This window comes from Erpetoichthys calabaricus, chromosome 8, assembly GCF_900747795.2.
Source record: "Erpetoichthys calabaricus chromosome 8, fErpCal1.3, whole genome shotgun sequence".
Lineage (NCBI taxonomy): Eukaryota > Metazoa > Chordata > Cladistia > Polypteriformes > Polypteridae > Erpetoichthys > Erpetoichthys calabaricus.
Genome location: NC_041401.2, coordinates 80,797,114 through 80,822,420, shown reverse-complemented (window position 1 = coordinate 80,822,420; position 25,307 = coordinate 80,797,114). Strand labels below are relative to the sequence as shown.

The 25,307-nt window shown below is 38.5% G+C and overlaps 1 protein-coding gene across 3 annotated transcripts in view; it reads right to left on the bottom strand.

Annotated features, from left to right (window-relative positions):
- Positions 1–25,307, bottom strand: part of trpv1 (transient receptor potential cation channel, subfamily V, member 1) — an 80,961-nt gene that overhangs the window by 33,015 nt on the left and 22,639 nt on the right. For all 3 annotated transcript variants that reach the window (XM_028806965.2, XM_028806963.2, XM_028806964.2), the window contains exons 2-9: positions 18,013–18,336; positions 17,764–17,921; positions 14,024–14,176; positions 13,395–13,532; positions 11,635–11,933; positions 10,148–10,324; positions 7,031–7,186; positions 2,618–2,713 (exon numbers count right to left, since the gene is read on the bottom strand). In XM_028806965.2, coding sequence (XP_028662798.1) covers positions 2,618–2,713; positions 7,031–7,186; positions 10,148–10,324; positions 11,635–11,933; positions 13,395–13,532; positions 14,024–14,176; positions 17,764–17,921; positions 18,013–18,230 — 1,395 coding nt within the window. In that variant the 5' untranslated portion in view covers positions 18,231–18,336. The remainder of the gene's footprint in view (positions 1–2,617; positions 2,714–7,030; positions 7,187–10,147; positions 10,325–11,634; positions 11,934–13,394; positions 13,533–14,023; positions 14,177–17,763; positions 17,922–18,012; positions 18,337–25,307) is intronic.

The following is a 25,307-nucleotide window of genomic DNA, read 5'->3' as shown; positions in this document are numbered from 1 at the left end:
TTACTGGTTCCTCCTCTTATCCCATCATCATACGGATCTTCTTTCTGTCCGACCTCTCAAATCATAACCACCTACACCTATTAATAATATTGTTAATGACTCATCTGTTATGTGGCCACAAAACCCTTGTTTTTGAAAATGGTTACTAGTTCAAATGGAAATTGACCATTATAGGTGACAACCCAGTTCAGTTTCCTAGAGAGTAGAGCACTTCATAATTCTCAAAAGACATTCATAAGTCCATCCACGGGCACTTTTTCAGTGAAATAATGAATTGCTTACTTGAGAACGCTGATAAAAATAGGGGGAAATACATTTAAGTAGGAATCTAGAAAGCACAGAATCTTGTTAATATGTTCCACTTCCATGTCATTAAACTGAAGCAGGAATCTTGACGATTTAGGTTAGGTAGACAATCTGGCAAGATACTATAAAAACAATCTGGCAAGATACTGTGACAATTTTGATGTTAGCTAACCAACTGAGCACAGAGGTGTTGTGTGGTCTGAATATGTCTTCTGTGAAACTGATGTTCTAAGATGAAGGAATAAAAGTGTAATAAACAGACAGACAGAGAGACAAACAGGACTGTCCTGTTGCCTCAAAGATAATTTCTCAAACATCCTAGTGCTTTGTGTAAATCCTCCTAAGCTCAGAGTTAAATAAGCCTCAGGTGATACAGTAAGTAAATTATAGATAGATGATTGACATTTGAAGGCAATGATAAATGGGGCACAGCCTTGGCAGGGCTTGGTACTCTCACTGTGATAGTACACTGTAAGGCTGCTCGTGTCAGGTCTTTTGAAGCTTACTACTGTTTTTTTACTGTTTTTAATTTTTGCTGTGTTCCACTGCTCCATAATGTCCGGGCTTTGCGTTTTGGTCATGGATTGGCAATCTTAAAACTCTTTCTGATTGATTCTTTACTTCTAGTTGATGCCACAGCGAACTCTAGTTGGAACACTAGTTTCTACATTGACAAATCATGAGGTAGAAATATCAATGTCAGTTTTTTTATGCCACAAAGGACTTTAGGTTTAAATATTAGTAGCAGTACTGTCAAATATAAAGAATACTGTGAAATACTTGCATGTCTGACCAACATGCAACACATGACCACAAATTTAAAGTTAGAGAGAGAGGAAGACAGACGTAAAGAAATAATGAGTTAGTGTTTCAGAGATGATTCAATGAAATTTGAAAACAGTGTGCCCCTCCTATAAGTTGAGCCACCAATTGTCTTTATCAAGAAGGGAAAGTCCCCAACTGTCTGCAGGGGTGAAGATTAGAAGCAGGGACAATAATGCATGTGGTGTGAGAAACGAGGAAGATGGGCTGTCATGATGGCCACCCGAAGCTGAGCCACTGTGACAGCTGATCATGATGCATCCATGTGATTAAAATTCTCCTGGGAAGTCGAGTCTTGTGACTGTCTGCTTCATTGCTGTCTACCCCCTTCCATTTATCATGCCAGCCTTTGAAAGCTTTCCTTCATACTATTTTAAAACCATCAAGAGAGTGTTTTTGTGTTGGGTTATGCAAGGTTTTTTTTAAAGATATGTGATGCTTTTATTTTGGCTGTTGCTGTAGCAACTATAGATAGCTAGGCTGATATTTAAAATCTGGACGCCTGATTGAAGGGAATCCTTTTATCGTTGTGAATTAAACCAAGCCGTAGCATTGGGTGGGCCTCCATACTACCATGTCATATACAGTAAATTGATTGATCAGGTTTCCATCTCTTCCATTGAAGAGCAGGATCAGAAGCAGAGAGTTGCATATAAAGGTGAAAAGTGTTTCAGGCAAAGCTGCTGTGGCCACTAGGGGGTGTTGCAAACACCAAAACCTCAGACATGATTGCCTAACAACAGTCATGAGTTCAAATAACCTTTTCTATTAAAGAAAATTACTTTTTACAGGTATCACTATTACCATCTCTTTATTCTTTTTCCTATGCTTTCTTCTTTCACTTAAGAGGTGGCTCATTTTATGCTGGACCCAGAAGTACATTTGGAGTTAGTGGTCCATAGCTGAAGCACTTTTGGGTCAGGAACTCCTACTCTTGGCAGCTCTCTCTAGCAGCACACAGCAGGGTTTCCCAACAGGACTACAATTTAAAGTTTTGCCAGCCAAAAACCAGTAAATCTTGTAGAAAAGGAAAATACCCTTGGAATAAGTAGGTGCCTGGTCAAGCATAACCATTTATTCATTGTTACAGGACCAATTTAGCTTTTGTATATTTTGCACCCTGTGTTTGTCAGATTCTTGTGGAAATGTATATATGTTTTTGAGCCACACTGTGTCTGCATGGGTTTTTGTCTAACATCCTCAAAGATGTGCTTGTTGGGGAAATTTAGTGACTCTAAATTGGCTGTGTATTTGTGCTGAATTTGTCCTTCATGTAACTGGTACCCCACCCAGGATTGGCTCCTGACTGTGCCAGATTGTAATGGGCTAAAATTGTCTGGGTTAAGCAAATTATGTAATGACATGTATGGGGTTAAAAAAACAATGGATACAGGAATGAAAAGCAAAATTTTTACTGCAATTGAAATAAAATTAAGAGAAACAACATAACAGATAACTTTAAACATAATTAATATTTCTTTCCACTTACCCCTTTAATAAAGAAGTATACAGCTCCTGACAGACTGATGAGCTGTCCAGCTAAACGTAGGTACTCCAATGGTGTATTCTCGATGTGAAAAGAGGGCTGCAAAACAGAAAACAACATTTGGGCTTTTAAATATGGCATGCAATGATTACTTGTGTGTAATGTTTAGAAGCCTTTATGCTGATAAAGTAACACAAGGGTTTCAAATAAACAGCTTGGTTTTGATATCTGTGGTGAAGTTGTGTTGTTTAACTTGAAGAAACTCGAACCCCTAGACTTCCAAACAAGATACCAGTAATCTTTTTGTCCATATTCTGCGCTCACTTTGTCCATTTAAATGTTGAAGAACTTGGAAGCCTTGAATGTGAGACAGCTATCAATGCTGAATGGGATGTAAATTCATTCTGCATATAAATACATACTCACGCACACTGTAAAACCAGTTTAGGGACACTGGTGCCAATCCCAAGAGAATTAGCCAAAGACTGAAAATAACCCTGGAATGGCAACAGTCCTTCAGAAAGCAAACAAAAACTAACCCATACTTACTCATATTGAAGAAATTCTTCCATTTATCCATCTCTCTAACTCACTGATCAGGTTTAGAGAAATTCAGTGCCTGTCCAGGGAACATTTATTACATTTCAAGACACATTTGTTCCCAAACGCAAACCTATACCATTTCAAATTGTGCCAATTTAGAGTTTCCAGTTGTCTAACATGCATTTCTTTGGTATATAGAAGAATAGTCTGAGTGCCTGGAGAAAAATCCACACAGACATGGAGGGAATTTGCAAATTTCACACAGATGTGAACCCATGACTCTGGAGTGAGGTGCGAGGTTGCATTGCCACACGATACGCAATCATACTATCCCAGCTCTTTAAAATACAAAAAAAAAATGGGAGGGAAACTGACTTATGGCCTAAAAAACAGGAGCTCTTCAGATACTCTTCACATGGAATCAAGATTAAAATTGAGAAAAGTTGTCCTCAAACCATGGGATACACATTGACATGACGTTTGTGAAACACCTGTCTATTACAATAATTGCAGTAAATTATGAGAACTTTCCATATGATAGGGAATATCGGCGACAATATCTCAGGTACAGGCAAAAGAGTTTCTTGGATTTAGTGTATTTCCCACAAAACCAGTAGCTTGCCACTTTTTCACCAGTTGCTGAATTGTTCGTTTCACAGGAGTACTGTCAATGTTCCACAAATGCTGTTCCACAAATCCCTCATGTGTCAAGTTGAGGTGCCTGTATGAACATGCAACTCTACAACAGAAATATGCTGTTTCGAGGAATATGACGTTTTCTCTGCAGGAAATAAACATTACAGAACTAACAAAATAAGCACAGGGAATTCTCTCTGGCTTCACATGACTATGTTTGCTGCTTCTAAAACAGGGTGGGCTCCTGGGCCTTATTGTAGTATGACACAATACACTACAATGATTACATGGATGGCAGTGTGTGGGGTCTTTGTAAAGGTGGTACAGGAAGTGCTGCAAGGGACAAACATGAGTGTCTGTTTTAAATGTATTCCCACCTGTGTAAATGCAAAGAGAGAATATACAGCCTAAAAAAAGTTTGACAAATACATATCTCCATTTTTATGTTTGGCTGGTAATAAAAAGCTGGGCAGGCCAGGGACGTAGAGTGGCAAAATGATGCCTGTTGCTGAAAGGGAAAATAAGCTCCCTTCTTCAATCAAAATGGATAAAACAGATTGTTCTGTATCTGCTGTGTTTTCGCCTCTGACATTAGGAATATTTACATCATTTTCATTGCTTTCTTTACTTAAATTTTTACTTCCTGTTGAAATCCATTGTTTTAAAGTATTTGAGTACTCCTGTTGTCTTTCGGTACATATTTTTTTTTCTTTCAGATTTTGTGCTCCCGACTTCTGTTTAGGACCCATTTTCTGTCGTGAATTGAATAGGAATAAGTATGATAGTTCCAAAATAAAAATAATTTGATTTTCTATTTGGGCGCTCCGGTTTCCTCCCACAGTCCAAAGACATGCAGGTTAGGTGGATTGGCGATTCTAAATTGGCCCTAGTGTGTGCTTGGTGTGTGGGTGTGTTTGTGTGTGTCCTGCGGTGGGTTGGCACCCTGCATGGGATTGGTTCCTGCCTTGTGCCCTGTGTTGGCTGGGATTGGCTCCAGCAGACCCCCATGACCCTGTGTTCGGATTCAGCGGGTTGAAAAATGGATGGATGGCTGGATGATTTTCTATTTTATTATTATTATTATTATATACTATCATTATTCATTTAGAATAAAAACATTCAATCATATTTTCTTTTTTTCAATTTTTTTAGCCAAATCTATAAAACGATATAAACTAATATACTACACAAACTTAACTTACCTTAAATAATGGCAGAAATACACCGAGAGCATATATATAGAATGTCAGTGTTTACACTTAAAGTAAGTTGGCATATTTCATAATCTTATCACAACGCCATCTTTGTTTTCTTTGAGCACCGATTCTCTCGTCATGACACAGGGTCCTCGTTGTCCTGGAGGTCAGTATTTTATTTTAATGGTTGTTGATTTAAATTACATATTTTTAATATTAAAATCTTTGTTTAAACCAAAACAAATATTTTATTTAATAATAAGTTCAGAATATAGCAGGAACTGAACACAATGATGAGCAGTCAGGGCACGCAAAATTCCCACATTTTCTCTATGAGTGAGACAGCAGTGCCAAGAATTTACCTTGGGCTCAAATAGGATTGGCCTGCGAAACAACAGCTACCTCTTGGTACCAAAAAACATCATCAGACCTAGCTTGGTGGATCCAAATAAAGTGCTGCTACCATTGCTTACTGTTTAGCTTGGTTTAATAAAAAAAAGTTTACTAAAGGCCTCGCAAAGATGGAGCCAGTTTTATGTATTTGTGCCAAAAGTTGTCTGAGGCTAAACTGAAAGAAAGCACTTTTTGCCAGATCTGATATTAGAAAAATTGATTTCTGAGGCAGAATTTGATGGGCCAATGAATGACCTGGAATGAGAGGCATGGGCATCAATCAAAGAAGTAATTTTAAAGTTTTTAGGTAACAATAAAGATCCAAATTATAAAGAAATTGTAAAAAAAATGTATTAGTTTCATTTAAAGAATTGATTTGCAGCATGAGCCTCAAAGTTCAATTTTTGGATTTGCATTTGAAGTTTTTCTCTTGAAAATCTTGGAGCTGTAAGTGAAGAGCAGGGTGATTTCAGCAGGATATTGAGGACATGGAAAGGAGGTACTGGGGACACTGGGATCTCAGGATAATGCTGGACTGATGCTAGATGAGTCATAGGGACGCACTAGAAAAGGAAAACTAAGAAGTGACAAAAATTAGAGAAGTTGTGTGTAATTCAATTAATATACATTGTTGCTTTCTTTATGTATATGTTTAAAAATATTAGATTGATTAAATATTTCCATGTTTAATTGATTTTGAACAATATTGTATATATGAATAAATTGTGTATTTTTTAAGATTTTAATAAAATTTCTTTTCAGTTTTTTGTGTAAATGTGGTGTGATGAAATTATTCTAATTAGAATATTTTTATTGTGTTTATGAATGGAAATAAAAATAATTAATGTTGCAGTCCTACATAATATCCCCACCCATGCACTCATGCCCACCAGGGCGTAATCTTAGAGCATCAGGAGAAAGGCTTTAATCAAACTCAAACCCAAAACAGTTGTGGTTTTTAACAGACAAAAATAATACACGAAATTGGGGAATAAATGAGGAAAGGCTGTACCACAGATCAAAAAGCATGTAGCCACCTGCTAAAAAAGGAAGTGACAAAGAATGAGGATAAAAATGCGTAGGCTTATTGGAAACAGAGGCTTAATTAAAGAATTGGGTTGCAACATAAGTCTAACTTTTTGGATTCTTTTTGGGAATGGGTGGTCTTGGTGGGGTCTTGGTGTTAAAGACAGAATTGACCTATCAACTTGATGGTGAACCCAAGTCCAGCAAATAAAAGCAAAAAGGGTGGAGTTTCACAGCAAAACTGATATGAATGAGAGATTTCAGTTTTTTATTTTTAATTTGCAAACTTTTCCGATAAAGTGTTTCACTTAGTCATTATGGGTTATTGAATGTAGATTGATGGGCAAGTATGGCAAATTTATCCATATAATATTGAATCTACAACACAGTAAAGTGTGCAGAAAGGAGCAAGTTCTGAATAATTCCAAAATACACTATATTTACTAATGACACATTCATATCTATTTCACTCCTAAAATCAGTATAATGATCTTTTTTTTGCAATCTTTACATTTGTTTGATTCCCATTATTTTTTTCATTGTCAATAGATTACTTCCTGAGAAAAACACCCTTGTGAGCTGCACTATCGTGACAATGGCAAATAAGTACAAGAGTTTTTACCTTCCCCTCCTTTCTGTAATAAGCAATCATGGTGAATGTGATCAGGTACATCAGGTAGAAAAAAAAATTTGTGAAGAAAATTTTGCTGACAAATTTTTTCCATTTGTCTTCCAGCACTTTGTTCAATGGCTCAATGCATAGCAGCTCATGGCGGTTCTATACAAGAAATAAATGAAAGACACAAGGTAGTTAACAAGAAATCACGATTAATTTCTTTACTTCTAGTTGATACCATCAAATTTAAGAAATCAAACACCCTTTCAAGTCTTTTATACATAACTGCACAGGTAAACCAAAGGTTGTGGGTATTCTATTCAAATAAAGTTTCTCTTGACCAGCCTTATGTGTCATCTAGACAAAGTTTCAAGGCCATATCAGATAAAATGAAGAACAGGAATGCCTTGCAAAACAAGAAGTAGAGGAGCAGGTGTAACCAGGTCATGGAGCACATTTGTGCCTCAATATAAACATGCAATGGCATTGAAAAGTTTGGGCACCCTTGCTTAAAATGTCTATTACTGTGAATAGTTAAGTAAGCAGAAGATGAAATGATCACCAAAAGGCATAAAGATGACACATTTCTTTACAGCATTTTATGCAATATTAGTGTATTGTTTTTGCTTTGTACAATTGTACAGTGAAAAAAGGAAAAGAGCACCATGAAAAAGTTTGGGTGCCCCAACTTATTTGAGGTAACAGATAACTTTTACTAAGGTCTCAGACCTTAATCTGCTCATTAGTGCTATGGCTTGTTCACAGTCCTCATTAGGGAACACCAGATGATACAAAGTGCAAAGCTGTATAAATTCTCTGACTCCTCAATCAGCAGCCATGAGCTCCTCTAAGCTGCTGTCTAGAACTCTGAAAAATAAAATAATTGATACTCACAAAGTGAAAGATTGCAAAGGGTTTTCAGGTAACTGTTTCCTCAGTTTGTAATGTTATTAAGAAAAGGCAGTTAACACGAACATTGGAGGTCAAGTTGAGGTATGGAAGACCAAGAAAACTTTCTGAAACAACTGCTCGTTGGATTGCTAGAACGGCAAATAAAAACCTCCATTTGACTGCAAAAGACCTTCAGGAAGATTTAGCAGACTTTGGAGTGGTGGTGCACTGGTCTACTGCACAGCGATGCCTGAAAAAATATGACCTTCATAGTAGAGTCAGAAGTAGAAAACCTTTCCTGCATCCTAGCCACAAAAGTCAGTGCCTGAAGTTTACAAATGAACATCTTAACAAGTCTGATGCATCTTGGAAGCAAGTCCTGTGGACTGATGAAGTCAAAATAGACCTTTTTGGCCACAACGTGCAAAGGTATGTTTGGAGAAAAAAATAAGGGTGCCGAATTCCAGGGAAAGAACATCTCTCCAATTTTTAAGCATGGGGGTGGATTGATCATTCTTTGGACTTGTGTTGCAGTCAGTGGCACGGGGAAAATGTCATTGGTATGGGGAAGAATGGATGCAAATTAACACCAGCAAATTCTGGAAGCAAACATAGCAATATCTGTTAAAAAAGTTGAAGTTTAAAAGGATGAGTCCTACAAGATAATGATCTGAAGTACATCTCAAAAACTACAATGGAATCCCTCAAGAAGCACAAGCTGACCGTTTTGCCATGGACCTCATGGTACCCCCACTTAAACATCATTGAAAATATGTGGATAGAGTTTAAAAGAGCAGTGCATGCAAGAAAACCCAAGATTATTGCAGAATTAGAATCATTTCATGGAAATAAAAATATAATCTTGCTTAAAATATTAAATAAATGTGTCGTCTTTAACTGTATGCCTTTGGGTGATCAGTTCATCTTCAGCTCACTTAACTTTTCACAGTACCATACAGTTTAATCAAATTAACCCAAAACTCCAGACAGTGACAAGCAAACTAACCCAAACTTTTGCATGCCGCTGTAGGTCTAATACTGACAAGAGCGATAGACTTGGATTCAGGAATCTGGTTTGCGTTTGCGGCCACAGGGAGGCAGCAGTGTATACAAACCTTTATATTGACTGGTTGTATGTTGTGATATGGCAAGTCAATTCATACTGTAAGTAACTGAGTCATCACTAAGTCTAATTAATTAGAATACTCTGTTTAATGGTTGAGGATTAATTGAATTCACTAAGCAAACTTGAAGTTGTAATGCTATACAGTATGTCTATCAATTCATCCATTTTCCAATCTGCTTATCCAGTTCAGGGTCACGGGCAAGCCTGTGTCTATCTCAGTAAAACCGAGCACAAAACCTAAGGAGAACACCAGTCTTTCTCAGAAACAAGGTACACACTCACAGGTCAGTTTAGAATCACATTTTTTAAATACGGAACATATTTTTTAAAACTCTAAACAAGCTAACAGAGACACTGTCAAAACAAAGATCACAGCTACATATTTTACATTTATTTTGAAATCCCACTTTTAATTCAGGGTCATGGATGGCAGATCCTGTCTTAGCAACACCAAGCACAGAGCAGATTGGTACCAGGACGAGATCCATCAAAGGGCTCATTCTATACACAAACCCACACTACACCAATTTAAAGACAGGAACTCACATAATCTGCACTGTTTGAAATGTGGGAAGAAAACTCACACAGACACAGGGAGAACATTTAAACTCAACACAGGTAGTAACTGACCTGGGATTCAAAGTCAGGACTCTCTTAGACAGCAGTGTTAAGCAATGTGTTGCCACATCATCCCAGAACAAGAATATTATTATCAAACCAAAAGAGCAAACAAATCACAAAGTGACCAATGATACTCATTCTAAACCTTAAAGAGTTTCTTATTTTGAAAATTAAATTTACTGGTTTAACCTTCTTCTTGAATAACCAAGTTCAGAAAATTTGATTCCACTGCAGATGTACTTATATACAAAGTGATATTACTTGACAATATATGCCTATATGCTGCATGATGATGTTCATGACCAAGGTGATATTTCATTGTATGAACTTTAAAATGTCATTAGAGTGCATCACCTACTGGCAAAATGTAAACAAGGGAGGAATACAGTAACATTTTTATGATTACAATGAATGAATACTACTGAAAACAGAACAGCAAATGCTAAGCCATCAGCAGATCCTGACATATCTCCTTCACAGCTTACCGGGATTTCACTGCCATATACAAGGATTTCCAAAACAGAGTTTTTCTCATAAGAATCAATGGAGTCGATGTCGTAGAGGCAGGAATGTACTGGGCCATAAACCCATTCTGTAAACTTCCGGGACAGGTGTCTGCAGTCTTTTTCTGGAAATTCTCGTCCAATAATGTGCTTGAAAATCTTGAAAAGGCAACAAGGTCACATTAGTCATCATCATATCCATCAAAGAGGACCACCAAGATTTATTTGGGCCACTCTGAGAGAGAGCCACACTTTAGTGTGTGGTCAGTTACTGTGATTTTGCAATGTACTGTAGATAGCCTAAGTAGCTGCTTATGTCCTGTTTAATAGAAGAGTGTTCCTGGTGTCTTCCCAAACCCGGAATGTTGCTATGAAACCCATGAGAGGGGTGATTATAAGGAGAATATACACTAGCAAAAGAAAAGCCAGTCAGGAACAATTCAAATGCGGTTGGTCTCTAGGCTTTTCATTCTTGCTTTATTATTTTCCTGAACTCTAAGTGGCCTTTGTAAAGCAAGCAAGGCTGACCTTCTCTCTGTATTGAGTAGCTGGTTGTTGGCTTCCTGTTTTTTCTCCTGGTCTTTGATGGGTCATTTGCTTATCCCAAGGCACCATCCTGTCACTTGTAACCCCAGTAACGTCTTACCAGACAAGTGACCCTTCATACTTGTTATTTTGTTATTTATTCTATAATGTGGGTGGAGTGGTGGCTCTGAGACTAGGGATCTGCTCCAACAATCTGAAGGTTGCTGGTTTAAATCCCATAAATGCCAGAAGTGACTCTACTCCGTTGGGCCCTTGAGCAAGGCCTTTAACCTGCTCCATCCTGGGCATGTGTTAATCTGCGTCCAGCCCTGCAAGTGGGCCCTGCAGGGAAAACTTGGGGGTTGTTGGCAGAATTGGCACTCCAGCTACCATAAAAAAAAAACTCACACTGTTTCATTCTATTTGAACTAGTGTGGTGCTGAGGTGTCACCTGTTGCATGTCTGAACTTGGGTCATAATCTGGGATCATGAGGTGCTTTGTCATATGGTGGGTTCAGCAACACGTTGTATCAGTGCATACTCCTAACCTCCTCTATAGTAAAGAGATCAAAATGGAACACTACTCTATTAGACTGGTTTCTAGTGCAAAACAAATTTGTGGCAAATGTATTACTATTTTTTTTTATTAATTGTATAGTTCACACATGCAATTGGCTGCCCTTGCATCCTACTTTCACCTGATCCCCCATTATGTTTGGATTTAGTTTGTGTAAATGTGCTACCAGTAGACTGGCACCCCATTTAAGGTTGGTTCCTGCCTTGCTCAGTGCTGTGGGTGTAGGCAGTGACCTCCAGTGACTCTGAACTCAAAAGTGGGTTATAAAATGAATGCATAAATGGCAGTACAAAAAAGGACTATTGTAAATGTCTGTGGAGGATTTGACTGCTCATCTTGCAAAAATAGTATTGATAACTATGCTCACCTCCAGCTTGCCTGTCTTTGCTGCCAGTTTCAAAGGGGTGAGCTTGCGATTGTTTGTGATGCTCTCCAGTTTGATTTTTGGATAAAGTTGATTCCCTTTCCGCAGTATCTCATCATACATCATGGTGACAAACTTGGTGTTGACCAGCGTGTTGTCAGCTACTGTGACCAGAGCATGCAGCACTGTATTCCCCATGGAGTCGGTGGCATCAACCTTAGCTTTCTCGTAAGGGTTCTCCATAAGAAATTTCACAATGTCCATCTGGTTGGTGCAGGCGGCCAGTGCCAAGGGGAGCTCACCTAAAAAAAGATGTATATAGCAAAATCATTTAGGGTTGTGGTAACCATTTAACTTCCTTTCTAGTTTCTCTACTGGATGAAAGTGAACCTGTCCATTTTCAGGCTTCTAACACACTCTTGCTAAATATCCCAAGGTGCCCTTACATGTATCCAAAGATGGTGACACCTGTGAGGGGGAATCAGCAGATGGTGATATTTCAATTAAAACAGAGTCGCTGCAGCTACCCCAGTGAAATTTTAGTTTGAGTTTCAGTCCCAATAAACAGGGAAATAACAACAAATACTTTTTAGTAAAATGCAGTTAATTACAAAATCAGGCTGATTTTTATTTGTTTCGCTCTCCTGTAAATAAATCATAATTAAACATTAAAAAAGGTTATATGGTCTTTCACTTCTTCCAACATATACTTACCTTAACAGATTCATTAATCCTTGGAACGTATTTATAAAAGTTAATGTAACATAGACACTATATGTGAAGTGTTTAGATCTATAGCCTTTAGGAAGCTCAATTCACCTGCCTAACAAGCAGCATTTAGGCATAAGCTAATTAGGGGCAAATGCAAAAAAAAATCCTTTTGCCCAAAAGTGAGGGTCTGTTCAGTTGAGAGAGTGACGCCCCCTGCGGTACCAGGCCTGCAATACTCTCATACAGCTTTTGATCACACCCCTTTTGCCTGATCTCCTATTGCTGGGAGAAGGAATAGGGGGTACACACACTGCTTATCAGCCATTAAGATGGATATTTAACAATGGCCTTCTTTTCCTTCAAGTTTGTATTACATTTTTTGATAAATAAATATAAAATACTTCTTTCAACATTCACGTTTTGCTCATCCCCATATATTTTATGATGTTCAGAGCCCCTGAGGGGATATGGTGTAAATTTTATTTGGTATTGTTGACCTAAATGGTAAAAAGAGAGCAGAGAGGAGAGGAGAGACTATCTATCATTATTGGCACAATTTGCTGTGCCTACGATGAAATGAACGATACCGAATACTGTTCTGCAAGACATCATTCCTCTTGAATATCTCATCTTTGGATTCACCTCTTCTTTCTTAATTCACGCAAGTCAATGCCCAAAGTAAACATCTTGTCTTCCCTTAGACAGGAACAGTGGCTGGACTTGAACTTGGGCCCTGTAGATTACAGAGTAGCCTTCTCTGCCAATGTAGCAAAGGAACTCCTCTGCAGCACACCTTAATAAACTGCCACTTCATTACTTGGAGTCCCTGAGTTTGTGGCCATGTGATAACATGAAATGGAGATAACCGAGATTTGTTGCTGGTGGCTTCAAAAACTTGATCAAACAAGCAAGCGATGAGAAATATCCTGGAAGTGAATCATATCACTAAAACGATGCCAGTTTTCGTACCTTTGTCTCAAGTCAAAAAAATCCAACTATTGAATCATTCAGGGTCATTTGGCACCATTTTGTTCATCAGAATGTCTGCTTACCAAAATAGAATCCATTTCCTTCATTTAACTGAAAGAACTTCCCACTGGCTCTTGCATTTACATCTGCTCCTTTCTGGACAAGCATCTCAACATAGTGCCTATTTCTTCTTTCAATAGCAACATGAAGAGCAGATTGACCTGGAAAGACCAAACAGACAATGAGATATTAAAATGGACTCATAATTTAAAAAGAAAATCTTTGGGAGAAGAAAAATAGGTAAGATGTTGTCCCACCCATAAAAAGAATGTTCAAGAGTCCAACTAAGCGCTGATCAAACATTCATGGAAGGTCCTGTGAGCAAATGGCCACATGCAAAAATAATTCTTTGAAAAAATACTGAACAAGATAATACTTTTAGAACTCTTATGTTCATCACAATATTTAAAATTCTATGTCTACACCTTGGCAGAGAATTCCCTGTAGAGCCAATATTTAAGGTAATGCCTTCTTATGCTCCTGAAAGTGTTCTTCCAAGATTTTCTGCATCATTTTACAACTTAAGATGAACAATTTAGAACTGTTAGAGGAAGTAAATTGTTACTTATTTCAATTTTAGTACAAGCTTGTAACATGACATATTTAATTTTCCAGTCACCAAAAAGCACACAAGAGCATATAATGTTCTCACCTTTGTAATAACTGTCAGTGTATGCAGCATTAACAAAATCCTTTAGGTAACCTTCTTTTTCTGCAATGTCCAGGAGCACGTCGATCGTATCATTCTGTCCATCTTTTAAATTTAGAAGTGCCTTCAGTAAACAAGTTTTGCCATTTACAGGATCTGAGGAAAAAAAAACAAACCCACTAGGTTATCTGGACTACTTATAAATGACGTCTTTGACTAAGAGACACTTCAGACTGTCTCTTGATCAGATTCACAGAGCAAAAAGCTGCCAGTGTGTAATGAGAGGGCTACTGACTGTCCCAGCCATACTCTAACATTGTACAGCAAATTAAACTTTTAATTAATCAGTTTCATAGACCTCTCAAGTGGGTTTTTACAAAAATAGGCTAATAGGTTTTTAATCCAAGTTAGTCTAAGAGTATAATAAAGAGATGAAAGCACTTTTCCATAATGGACATATTGTCCAAACAACTGCTATTCCTCCATGTATCACATGTTAAATAACATTTGCCACAAACCAGCAAAAATAAAGAAATTAATAATAAATATTAATAATTCATTACATTTATATAATGCTTTTCTCAGTACTCAAAGTGCTATCCGCACAGGGTGGAACCGGGAAGCGAACCCACAGTCTCCTTACTGCAAAGCAGCAGCACTAAATTAATAATAATATCACTTGAAGCAGAAGTTACATAATTTTAAACAAAAAAGTTTAATATTACCATGGATTGTGCACCACGTGGCACAACCTGTCACAACCAGCAGACACTTAAAAATAAAGATAAATCAAGTACTGAGATGCACAGTATATGTTTTCTGAGTCACCAAGGTTTCAGCAGAGACATGGAGAAAAGATGCAGCAAAAAAGCATTGGCCCTGTCATTAGCCTACAAAATGAAGTCAATTATTAAGATTGTGGGGTTGAAATATTTGCTGTCTCTTGCCCTACGTGTACCTTCAGCATTGTTCCTTGGCATTCGTGTGTGTCTGAACCTCTCTTGACCGGTGCTTGCTCTTTCACGCGTGTTCCTATAGTACCTTTTTCTCAGACAATGTCATTTCGAGGTGCCTTGCTCACGTCCTGTCCTCTTTTATACTTCCTAACTTTTAAGGTGACTCGCAGCATGCCTCCTATGCCTTTTCTCCTCCTTATGTGTCTCACACTTCCTTTTTTGATCACGTCACTAAAACCAAACTGACCAATCACATCAAAGCCAACCTGACCAATCAGATTATTCTCAGGGACTGGTCTTACAGACCTTAGCGTTTTATTATATAGTAAATTATTTCCTTTTTGCTTTGTGCACTCTCCCACCATCATCTGTGGGGGAGGAGTGAAAGCTTTAGAATCGTCAAAAATTTCGATCTACGATTTTCAACAGATCTCAACATTTTAGGGGCCCCCTGATACCAAAAACATCAATATCTCGATGATGGATGTGTGTCTGTCTCTCTGTGTGTATCTGTGTGTGACAGTTTCTTGTGCACGGTCATGAGCTAAAACGGCTGGATGGAAAAATACCAACCTCGAAACTTAACCCGGTTATGAGATGACAATGTTCTGATTATTTTTTGAGTCAAATCATGTAAGAGAAAGAGACGCTCCAGCGGAACCGTCAAATACCGGAATTCTGCAATTAATTATGAATTCTTTTTGTCAATTGTTATTGTAATGACCTTTTTTATGATCAGAAAGATCAGCATGAGAGCGGTAAATAATTACTGATATGATATAGAATAGTTCAGGTAATTTTTGGAGTGTTTTAGAGTTTATAGACGTTATTTATATCTCTTTTTCAAGGGATTTTGGCCCTATAGATTTTTCTCTGATGTATATTTCTTTTTTTTATCTCTCCAATTAAAAGTTATTTTGAGATGCTGTTTTTTTTTGCATAAGCATCATTATATTCTGAGTTTGCTGCCTCCTGTTGCGATGCCAATTCTCCCATGAACTTCTGGGACAATATGACGGCAGACATCTTCATTTGCAATGTTATTTTAATTGCCATATTCATACTCATTTAATCTGAGACTGGATAACAAAAACATTTTTTGTGCTGTTTTGTTTCTGTTTGCACTGGCTTATTGATCCTCTGCTTCATGCTTTTGAACTTTGGTTAGTGATTAGGATTGACAGAAGATCAGAATTTTTGGAGTTTGAATCTGTTTTTTTATTTTGACCATGTCTCTTTCTCCCTGTCCTTTTCTATCCCTGAGACAGAACAATGATAAAAATTACCAAAGAAGTGAAAAAGCAAAATGTGCATGCACATATGAAAAAAGTGCAAGTTTAAACAAACTGATTAGGAAGTAGGTCTTACAGGACAGATGAGCTGATGATCTGATTATTCTGCAGACATGTTTATATAGAGGAGGAAAAATGGCCAAAGAGATAGTGTGACCATACCCGGCATCATCTCACAAATTCCACATGACCATACCCAAAGCAATTACTTGTCATGCACTTGTGACATCTCAGAATAGCAGCCAACCTGGATCTCTAGAACAGTGTAAGACTGCCAAGCCAACAATACAAATTAAAAAAAGAAAGAATCACAAATAAAAGGCAACAGTAAGGTACAATGTGTATTGAATTAGCTGACATACCTAACACCATTAGAGCTAAATGTGAAAATGTCATGTCACATATTTACAAGTGATGTAACATGTACCCTCTGGATTTAAAAAATAACATCACATGTGTATCCCCAGCAAGATCGAAGGATGTACCATTACCTGGACCGAGGACACAAGTGAATTGGCCAGCGGGACGAGGGAATAAATTTGTACCTAGCTGGTATGATTTATTGGACAGATTAAGAGAAGCAGAGAATCGGGAGTCGTTCCATTCCCGATACAATATGTGGCAGTGGTCCTCATATGGTGACCCAGTTGGAACACCTGCAGGGGTATTTGGGAGTTGGAATCCGGAAGTACAGTCCTGTCGGGGTCCCTGGGTATCATTACAGGGCAGTGTCGGGAGAGGACCTCCCTACTTTTTCTATGGCGTGGAAGTGCTCCCTCAAAGATACAGCGTACAGAGTCCTATTTTTTACTTCCAGCATGTGTACTGTTGTTGTAAGGCTTGTAAGTTTTCTTCCATTTTCACAAATTTTCTCTTCAGGTGTTCTCTGGTTTTTATGAATAATATATTTTGTTTTATTCTGGTTTTATTAGAAATCATTGTTGAACATCCTTCACTTGCATGGCAACAGCTCCTTTTTTAAAAATCCTTCTTGCAAATTATCCGCTTTCATGCTAGCCCAGTTGTACTGAATATCCTATTGATTTGTAATTTATTAATTATAAATGAATCCTTAAAAATCAATACCATAAAGAGAGGAAAAGTACACCTAGGAAGAAGCATTTTTAAGCAACTTAAGACCCATACAACAAGAACAGATAATTCATAGACGTTAACAGACGATTTGGTTAAACTTTAACTCTTCACTTCTTTGTATTGTTGCTTATTGCTTTTGCTCCATAAGCTATCTTAGTAACCGCATTCAATCACTCATCACAAAGCAGAACTAAAGAGAGGATTTGAATCCATTACTGTACAGCTTACTGGCTACAAGAAATGGACCATATTGATTAATGGTTTGCTTGTCCATAAAGTATAGAATAGGTTGATGAAAACATAAGTAATCTACAGAAATGCTTAAAATTAACATGTGATCCGAACTGCTGCCCCATATCTTCATAGCCTTAATGAAAGTGCTGATTAAACCACTTCTTACCTTTAAAGTCTGAGTGGGTTAGCTGTTTCAAGGTTTTTCTCAGGTAATTTTGCAACCCATCCAATCGGGACACATCACCACTTGCGACAGCATCAAATAGTGTTTTCAAGTCAAATTTTGCTGCTCCTGTGCTGTCGGAGCTAGAACTTCCAGGTTTTCTGGAACAAATCACAAATCGTTACTCCGTTGAACAGGCCAGTTCATGTCATTAAACAAATACGGCCACCATTGCATGTTTTATCATCTTACCTGTCAAAGTCCAAATTAAATTTCACCATAGGAGCTGACTCTTCATACTCTTCCTGGTAACAGGTATCCATGGGTGCCTTTGAGTCACTACTCCTAAAACCAGAAGCAAACTTTTTTCGTGGCTTGCTCCTGGGGCTTTTGGTGACCTGAGGGTCAAATGGGGAGTCTTCGGTCTCGAGGGTAAAGCTGAATTGCTCAGTAGTCTCTGGCTGATCCATTTCAGCTCCCTGGGCCCAACTATTTGGTGCAGCTCAAACTGATGGTGTGTGGGGAGGGCAGCAGCAAAAGATGTCAGAGTCAAGACTTCAGGCAGATCTTGGAGGCCTGTGACACATAAAACATCTGATCAGGTCATGGCAGAGCGCATTATGATGATGGTGGGTACACAGCAGTGAGGGTCTGCATTAAAAAGGCAATCAGAAGCCACATCCAGTTGTGCACTTTTTAATTTTGCCTTTTTATAATTTATTCTTAGTACATCTATTGTATAAAACTGAAATTAATGATGACTCAGTAATGTTAACTTATTGAGGAAAGGAACTTGCATTTCATTCCTACTGTAAAAATCAATTATCAGAATGTAGTATTTAAGTTACAGGCCATGTTGACAGCAGTGAGATGACTATGAGTTTTCTATATCAGTAAATGTTACAGGATTGGGCGTTCCTGCGGTTTAGACATGAATTTTACATGCTTAGAAGTGAATGAGCACATTGGGGATTGCAATAAATATACTTCAACTTAAAGACAGCCTACATGGGCTGCAGCATGTACTCATTTGTGTTCTATACACCATATATATTTTGAACAACAGGCTGTGACAGAATTGTGTCCCAAAGGCTGGTTCCTGCCTTGAGTCCAGTGTGCTAGAATATACTTAGTGTCATGAAGTGAGGTCAGTGGCGGCCTCTGGCTTTTAAAAGAAGTCATGTGGTTTAGCTCAGGGTTGGGATGCAGGTGTGTGGTAGTGTGGCAGAGCAACCCCGGGGCTGCTGATGGGGAAACTGGCATGGTCTGGTCAGTTTCCTTGTTAGCACTCCGGGTTGCATAATTAAGCATCTGTGTCTGCCAATATTTAAAAGGAGAGGTTCAGCAGTAAAGAAGGGAGGTTGGAGAATAAAGAAAGGGAGCTTCAAGGCAAGATCGAAGGGGCAAGTAAGAGTGGGAGAGGAGTGGAGGCCGGGCGGTGGGGCCACTGTGAGAGGGAGCAAAGGCAATGCGCTATGAGCTTTAGTATAAGAGCAAGGACTTGACCCTCCCAAGATCCAGGTAGCGTGATATAGTGTATGGGATGATAGAGTGCCAGCTAGGTTTGTCTCAGCCAAAAGTCAAAAAGGATAGGCAAGACAGGAGTTGGTTGACGGTGACTGCTGCTGATGCGCCACCTCCAGCTGAGCGGACCCACTGGGGGGAGCTGAAGAGACAGAGAGAGAGAGAGAGAGAGGAATAGCTGTGTTTATCTTGCTGAGGAGACTTACCAGATGCCTGGGAGTATTTCACTTTGCGATTTTAAAGTATTTATTGTTCAATTTCTAATCCCCAAGTGATCACTGACTTTTAGATTTTATTTTATTTTATTATTCTTTATTACTTTCTGAACTGCAGTTTGTTATTTTGACTTTGTTTTAATAAACTTGCACTGTGCACTTTGGCTACGTGTTGCTCGCCACTCTGCCCATCTCAGTTACAAACTACTAGGGGGTCATGTGGACAGTTTAATGGCATGTATGCCACCTGGACATCAATCCCTGACACTTAGTCTCCCTAATCTCTAGTTAAATACATTGGGTCTGAGAATGTCATATATTTATTGCAATATCATTTTTCATAATTATGTTATTTTGGAATTCAAGCCATATGCAGTAAGCTCATATGCTCTGCTGCTAAGGTAAATTACTCAGCTATGCCTGTCTATTGAGGAAGATTGCCTTTCAGCCCCTAACTGATTGTCTTACTGGAACTGGAAAATGAAACTAAAACTAAACTAAACAAGATAAAAACAAACTGTAGTTATTGGTTGTAGCTAAAAAATCATTTGGCCCAGCAGGTCATCATTATGGACATTGCCAATAACTTGATCTTTTATGTTGTTGTAAGATGATGTATAATTAATACACACTTTTCTTTTTAGCTTCATTGATTATTGTAATGCACTCCATTCAGGACTAACAAAAAAGGAAATGAATCAGCTGCGGCTTGTTCAAAATCTAGTAGCATGCATCTTAACCAAAAGAGAGAAAATTTTGATCTCATTTCATTTGTATCAGGTAATTTGCATGCGTATATTGGCTGTCTGGGACTTTTAAAACTGAATGTATACTTTTGATTGCATCTAAGGCATTGAATGAAATATTTTGCACCTCTCTGTATTTCAGAATGCTTGTCCCCACAGATTCCTAATTATAATCTCACATCTTTGAATGCTGGCCTGTTCAATGAGCACCTAAAGTGTGGAATAATCTACTGACAGTGATACAAGAGGCTAAAACTCCTAAACACACTCTTTAGTGTTGTAATGTATTCGTAGTTCATCTATTGTAAAAGATTAAAATACAGAGGACATTTTTAGGCATTTCCATCATGTATAGATATTTATGAATTACTTTATCACATTTCAGTACTGTAGTATGTTCGGGTAAAAGTGGGTGGTCTTTTGGCCTTGGAGCCGCATCGAGGTTTATTTTCTCCAGCAGCCTCACCAGCTAAGGGTTTTGTATTTCTTTCCTCCCTGGCCATCTGATGACAACATGTGTTATTGAATCAGACATTAGCCTTTGCCATTATGTCCTTTCAAACATGAAATCAATTGCAACCCAGGACTGAGGAGCTTCCAGGTAGTAGGATTTGTTTTCTTGAAGCAACAAGTCAGAAGACTGTGAAGCCAATGACATTAGGAGGACAGGTTCAGAATGGTACAATAATCACCATCTTCCTAACTATGTACTGATTATTACAGATATAAAGTCAATTTCTGTTTCTGAGTCACTATATTGAATTTGTTTAGTCCATATTATGGCTATAAAGATCACTCACTGCTGTCACACACCAATCATCAAATACAGTAGAACCCCTGCAAAGTTGCGGTTCAGAGTTCGCGGCCTCAGTCATTCGCGGATTTTCCTTACAACCTAACTAATAATTGTTAGCGGAAACCGCAAATATCCTCTGCAATTTTTATGGCTTTTTTCGTGGCAATACTGTACTGTAGAGAGAACAGGAAGCAGCTGTAGAGAAAACCGCGACTTGGGATGGTGAAAGTAGCCAATAGAATTTGAAACTGCAACTCCCAGCAGTCCCTGCAGTGGCTCCGATTGGTCTTCTGCTGAGGGTGCTGGGGCTGTTGAGGTCAAAGGATGTCAACGCGGCTTTTAAAAAAGGGGGCCAGTGACCAAAACCAAAAAAAAAAAAAAAAAAGTTTTTGTAATTTGTGTTTCAAGTTCCTGTCTGTCTGCCTTCTGTTGGGTTACCTGTACTTATTCATTTTGTCCTGGATCGTTTTGTGCATCTGGATTGTCTGCCTGTGTTACATGAGGACTGTAAGTGGATTCATGGCCATCCTGCAAAGAAAGGAGCGCTCCTGAACCCGTCCACCCATCTTCACCATTTCAGGAACTAGCGGTAGGACTATCTTTACATTCCCATTCAACGTGCGGATCTCTGGACTATCTATTTTCATCATTACATTTCATCCGTTGCCGTTTTTCATGAACTTTTTCATGATTAACTGTGTGTGTTTTGTTTGTGCTTTGTTATATTTAATGTGTAATCGCCGTAAGGGGAACGGGGTGGTATCGTTGTTTTCTTATTTCATTTGTTTTCATTGCATTCTTTATGTGCTGTTTGATTACCGGTTTGCTTTGTTTTTGTCTCTGTTTGTAAGAGCGCGTGTCGGGTCAAGGCTGGAATCTCCACCATAAAAATAAATAAATCACCGTCTTCTTGATTGCGGCTTCTCACACGACGCTATGCTTACTTAAAAGCCCGAACCGTACCTGTCTTTTTTAGCTGATTGCTTTCTCTTTCCTCCCCCAGACAAGGGTTGTGCTCCCCTATGATGTTTGTCTGTTGTTTAATCGTTAACTAACTGCATGCTGAGCACATTTTACTTCTGAAAGAGACATGTTTGTTTGAAGTGTTTGAATAAAGTTCCTGTCTCTACAATCACCTGTGTTTGTGTGCAATTCTGTGACCCAAGCTGCACTAAGACTAGCCTGCAAGCATCAGCGCTTACCTCTGTGTGCTTGCGTGCAGCCAGTTTAAGCGCAGTTGGCTCAGTGATTTACATCCATGGCGTCAGTTGCACTTTATACATATTGTTCCATTAGTTTTTTAAATAGTTTTTATAGTTCATTAGCAGTGTGTAAAATGATCTGTGTTGCAGTAATTGTGATGCTCTTTGCATGAAAAAAAATGTGTTCCATTAAAATTTCACTTTTTCTTTGTTAATTGTGACGTTTACTTAAAGTCCAGCAAAAAAGTATTTGGCATCCAGGGATGTATTAACCCCCAAGTATGTGGCAGTTTAACGGTTAAAGCCCCAAGATGCCTCCAAAACGAGCTGCTTCTGGTAACGAAAACGCACTTGTATGAATTATAGTATATAGCGGTAACATCGGTATTTTACATTCTAGCACTGCGGGAGACATAACATTACAGTATACAGGTTTACCTTTACATTCTTTATTTTTAGGTAATGTATTAAGCTGAGTTTGAAATTATAGTTTAAGTGTTTTGGGGGCATATTTAGGGTTTAAAATATGAAAACAGGCATTTTTTTTAACCACATTCAAAATTTGCGGTTTTTCACAATTCGCGGGTGCTCTAGGAATGTAACCCCCACAAATTTTGGGGGTGTACAGTATTATAAAGATGGCTCTTGGCACAAATAGGTAGTGTGAGGGGTCTACTGCATATCTCTATAGAGTTTTTATGTCAGTTTTATGTCTTTCTAGTTGAAATCGCATTACTATGTTCAGCTGGGAATTTCAAATCTGTGCTACAAGTGAGGTAGTGATACATGGTCGTCTTTTTTTCAAACTGCACCCACCTGTGGTTCTATAAACTGAATGCATACCTGCCAAAACCTGAAATAAAAAGTTAAAAGTACTGACTGGAACCCAACCCAACCCGCTGTATTAGTAATGACACAAAACATTAATTGATCATTAATTCAATTACATTTACTAAAGTAACCAAATGAGACAATTGTAGCCTAACATTCAAAATCTCTGCGACAAAGTGTATATCTTTACCTTGAAGTGGTATCACACACTCATGTTTGGTGCTCCTTTAATTACTTGTTTTGACATAAATAAATTAAAAAATTACTTAGGTGTAAATAGATTAAACAGGGACTGGTTGCATTTATTTTTATATTATCCTTGATTTGGCACATTTTCTGCATGTTTTGGCTGCACTGTGAAGAACTAAAATTGATTCCATCGTGCCAGAAGTCAGTTGGTTGTGTCTTGACTTTATAACTAAACCTACTGGGCTGAAGATGTGGTCGCTGCTAGCACTTGTTACAAGGATATAAAGAAATGCCTCTGGAAGTTTGTATAGGCGAGGGGAACATTTGTTGCTGGTTTCCCATAAAGAAAGAAGATTGCCCTCCACACAGTCCCCAAGGGAAAAGGCGTCTCAGCATCAGGCTATAGTCTTGCTTACTGTTAAAACAAGTTTTTTTTTTCTTTATTATTTTATTTCTTTTGGTCATGCATTAACCTGGATCCACCCAATCTAGTTGAAAATTAAATTTTTTTGTTTTTTGACCTGCACCCACCTGACCACAGGTATGAGTCAACCTGCACATCACTAATATGAGGAGTGATTAAAAATGTCGGCTGCATGGTGTTCTTATTTATTAGATTTACATATGTCATAATTCTCCTGGGGCGGCACGGTGGCGCAGTGGGTAGCGCTGCTGCCTCGCAGTTGGGAGACCGGGGGACCCGGGTTCGCTTCCCGGGTCCTCCCTGCGTGGAGTTTGCACGTTCTCCCCGTGTCTGCGTGGGTTTCCTCCGGGCGCTCCGGTTTCCTCCCACAGTCCAAAAACGTGCTGGTTAGGTGGATTGGTGATTCTAAAATTGGCCCTAGTGTGTGCTTGGTGTGTGGGTGTGTTTGTGTGTGTCCTGTGGTGGGTTGGCACCCTGCCCAGGATTGTTTCCTGCCCTGTGTTGGCTGGGATTGGCTCCAGCAGACCCCCATGACCCTGTGTTCGGATTCAGCGGGTTGGAAAATGGATGGATGGATGGATAATTCTCCTGTCACCTGCAGGTTATATGTATTTGTCCCAGCATTCCTATCACTTTTAGAAATAGTTCAACTGTGTTTATGGCTGTCCAGTAGATGGTGCTCTACAGGCCCTTACACTATGAAGACATATTGTAGCTTTGTATCATTGCAGCTTGCTTATTGCTTTACATTATTTTTTACACAATTAAGTTCAAATCATTTGTCACAATACCACACTGAACAATAAGAATAATTTTTTGGCTAGTATCACAGATGCTAAAACATTTTGCAACAACACCATATACTGTATGGTTGATCAGTTACCCTGGCCTGCTTCAAGTGTCTGTGGACCCTCAGGTTACTTAACTATACCTTAGCCATGTCCCTAGCATGAAGCCCATTTAGCCCAATAAGCTGAAAAAAACCCATTGTGAATGACACAGCAGACAAAAATTACTTAAGAGAAACAAAATAAAAAATAAACTGTTACTGTATAAATAGATAATTCTTTGCATTTATATAGCACTTTTCTCACTACTCAAAGCGCTCAGCAATTGCAGGTTAAGGGCCTTGCTGAATGGCCCAACAGAGCAGAGTCTCTTTTGGCATTTACAGGATTTGAACCGGCAACCTTCCGATTGCCAGTGCATATCCCTAGCCTCAGAGCCACCACTCTGTCCTAAACTTCACATATAAACATTTGTCATGTAAGGGATGGAACAAGTAAGAATAAGACAGCAAAACGTAAATTGCTAGTGGAAACTGACTGGCTGTGCAGGTGCTTACATAATGGAGTGTGGGTCTTGGGTCAAGCAGATGATTTTACGGGAATTAACAATTTCATGAAACTGTTTAAGAGTCTAGTGGTATGGCCTTGAATGCATAAGCTAATTTTTCATGTTTTCTTTGGCTGAACATCAATTAGTCCACATTAATTTTATTATTCAAAGAGTAAAATTCTCATTGAAAGAAAAGATCAATCAGTGAATTGAAATCATTTTGATTGTTCTAAGAGGAAACTTCTCAAGAAAAGAGAATCTGTCCAATCTTACTGAAAACAG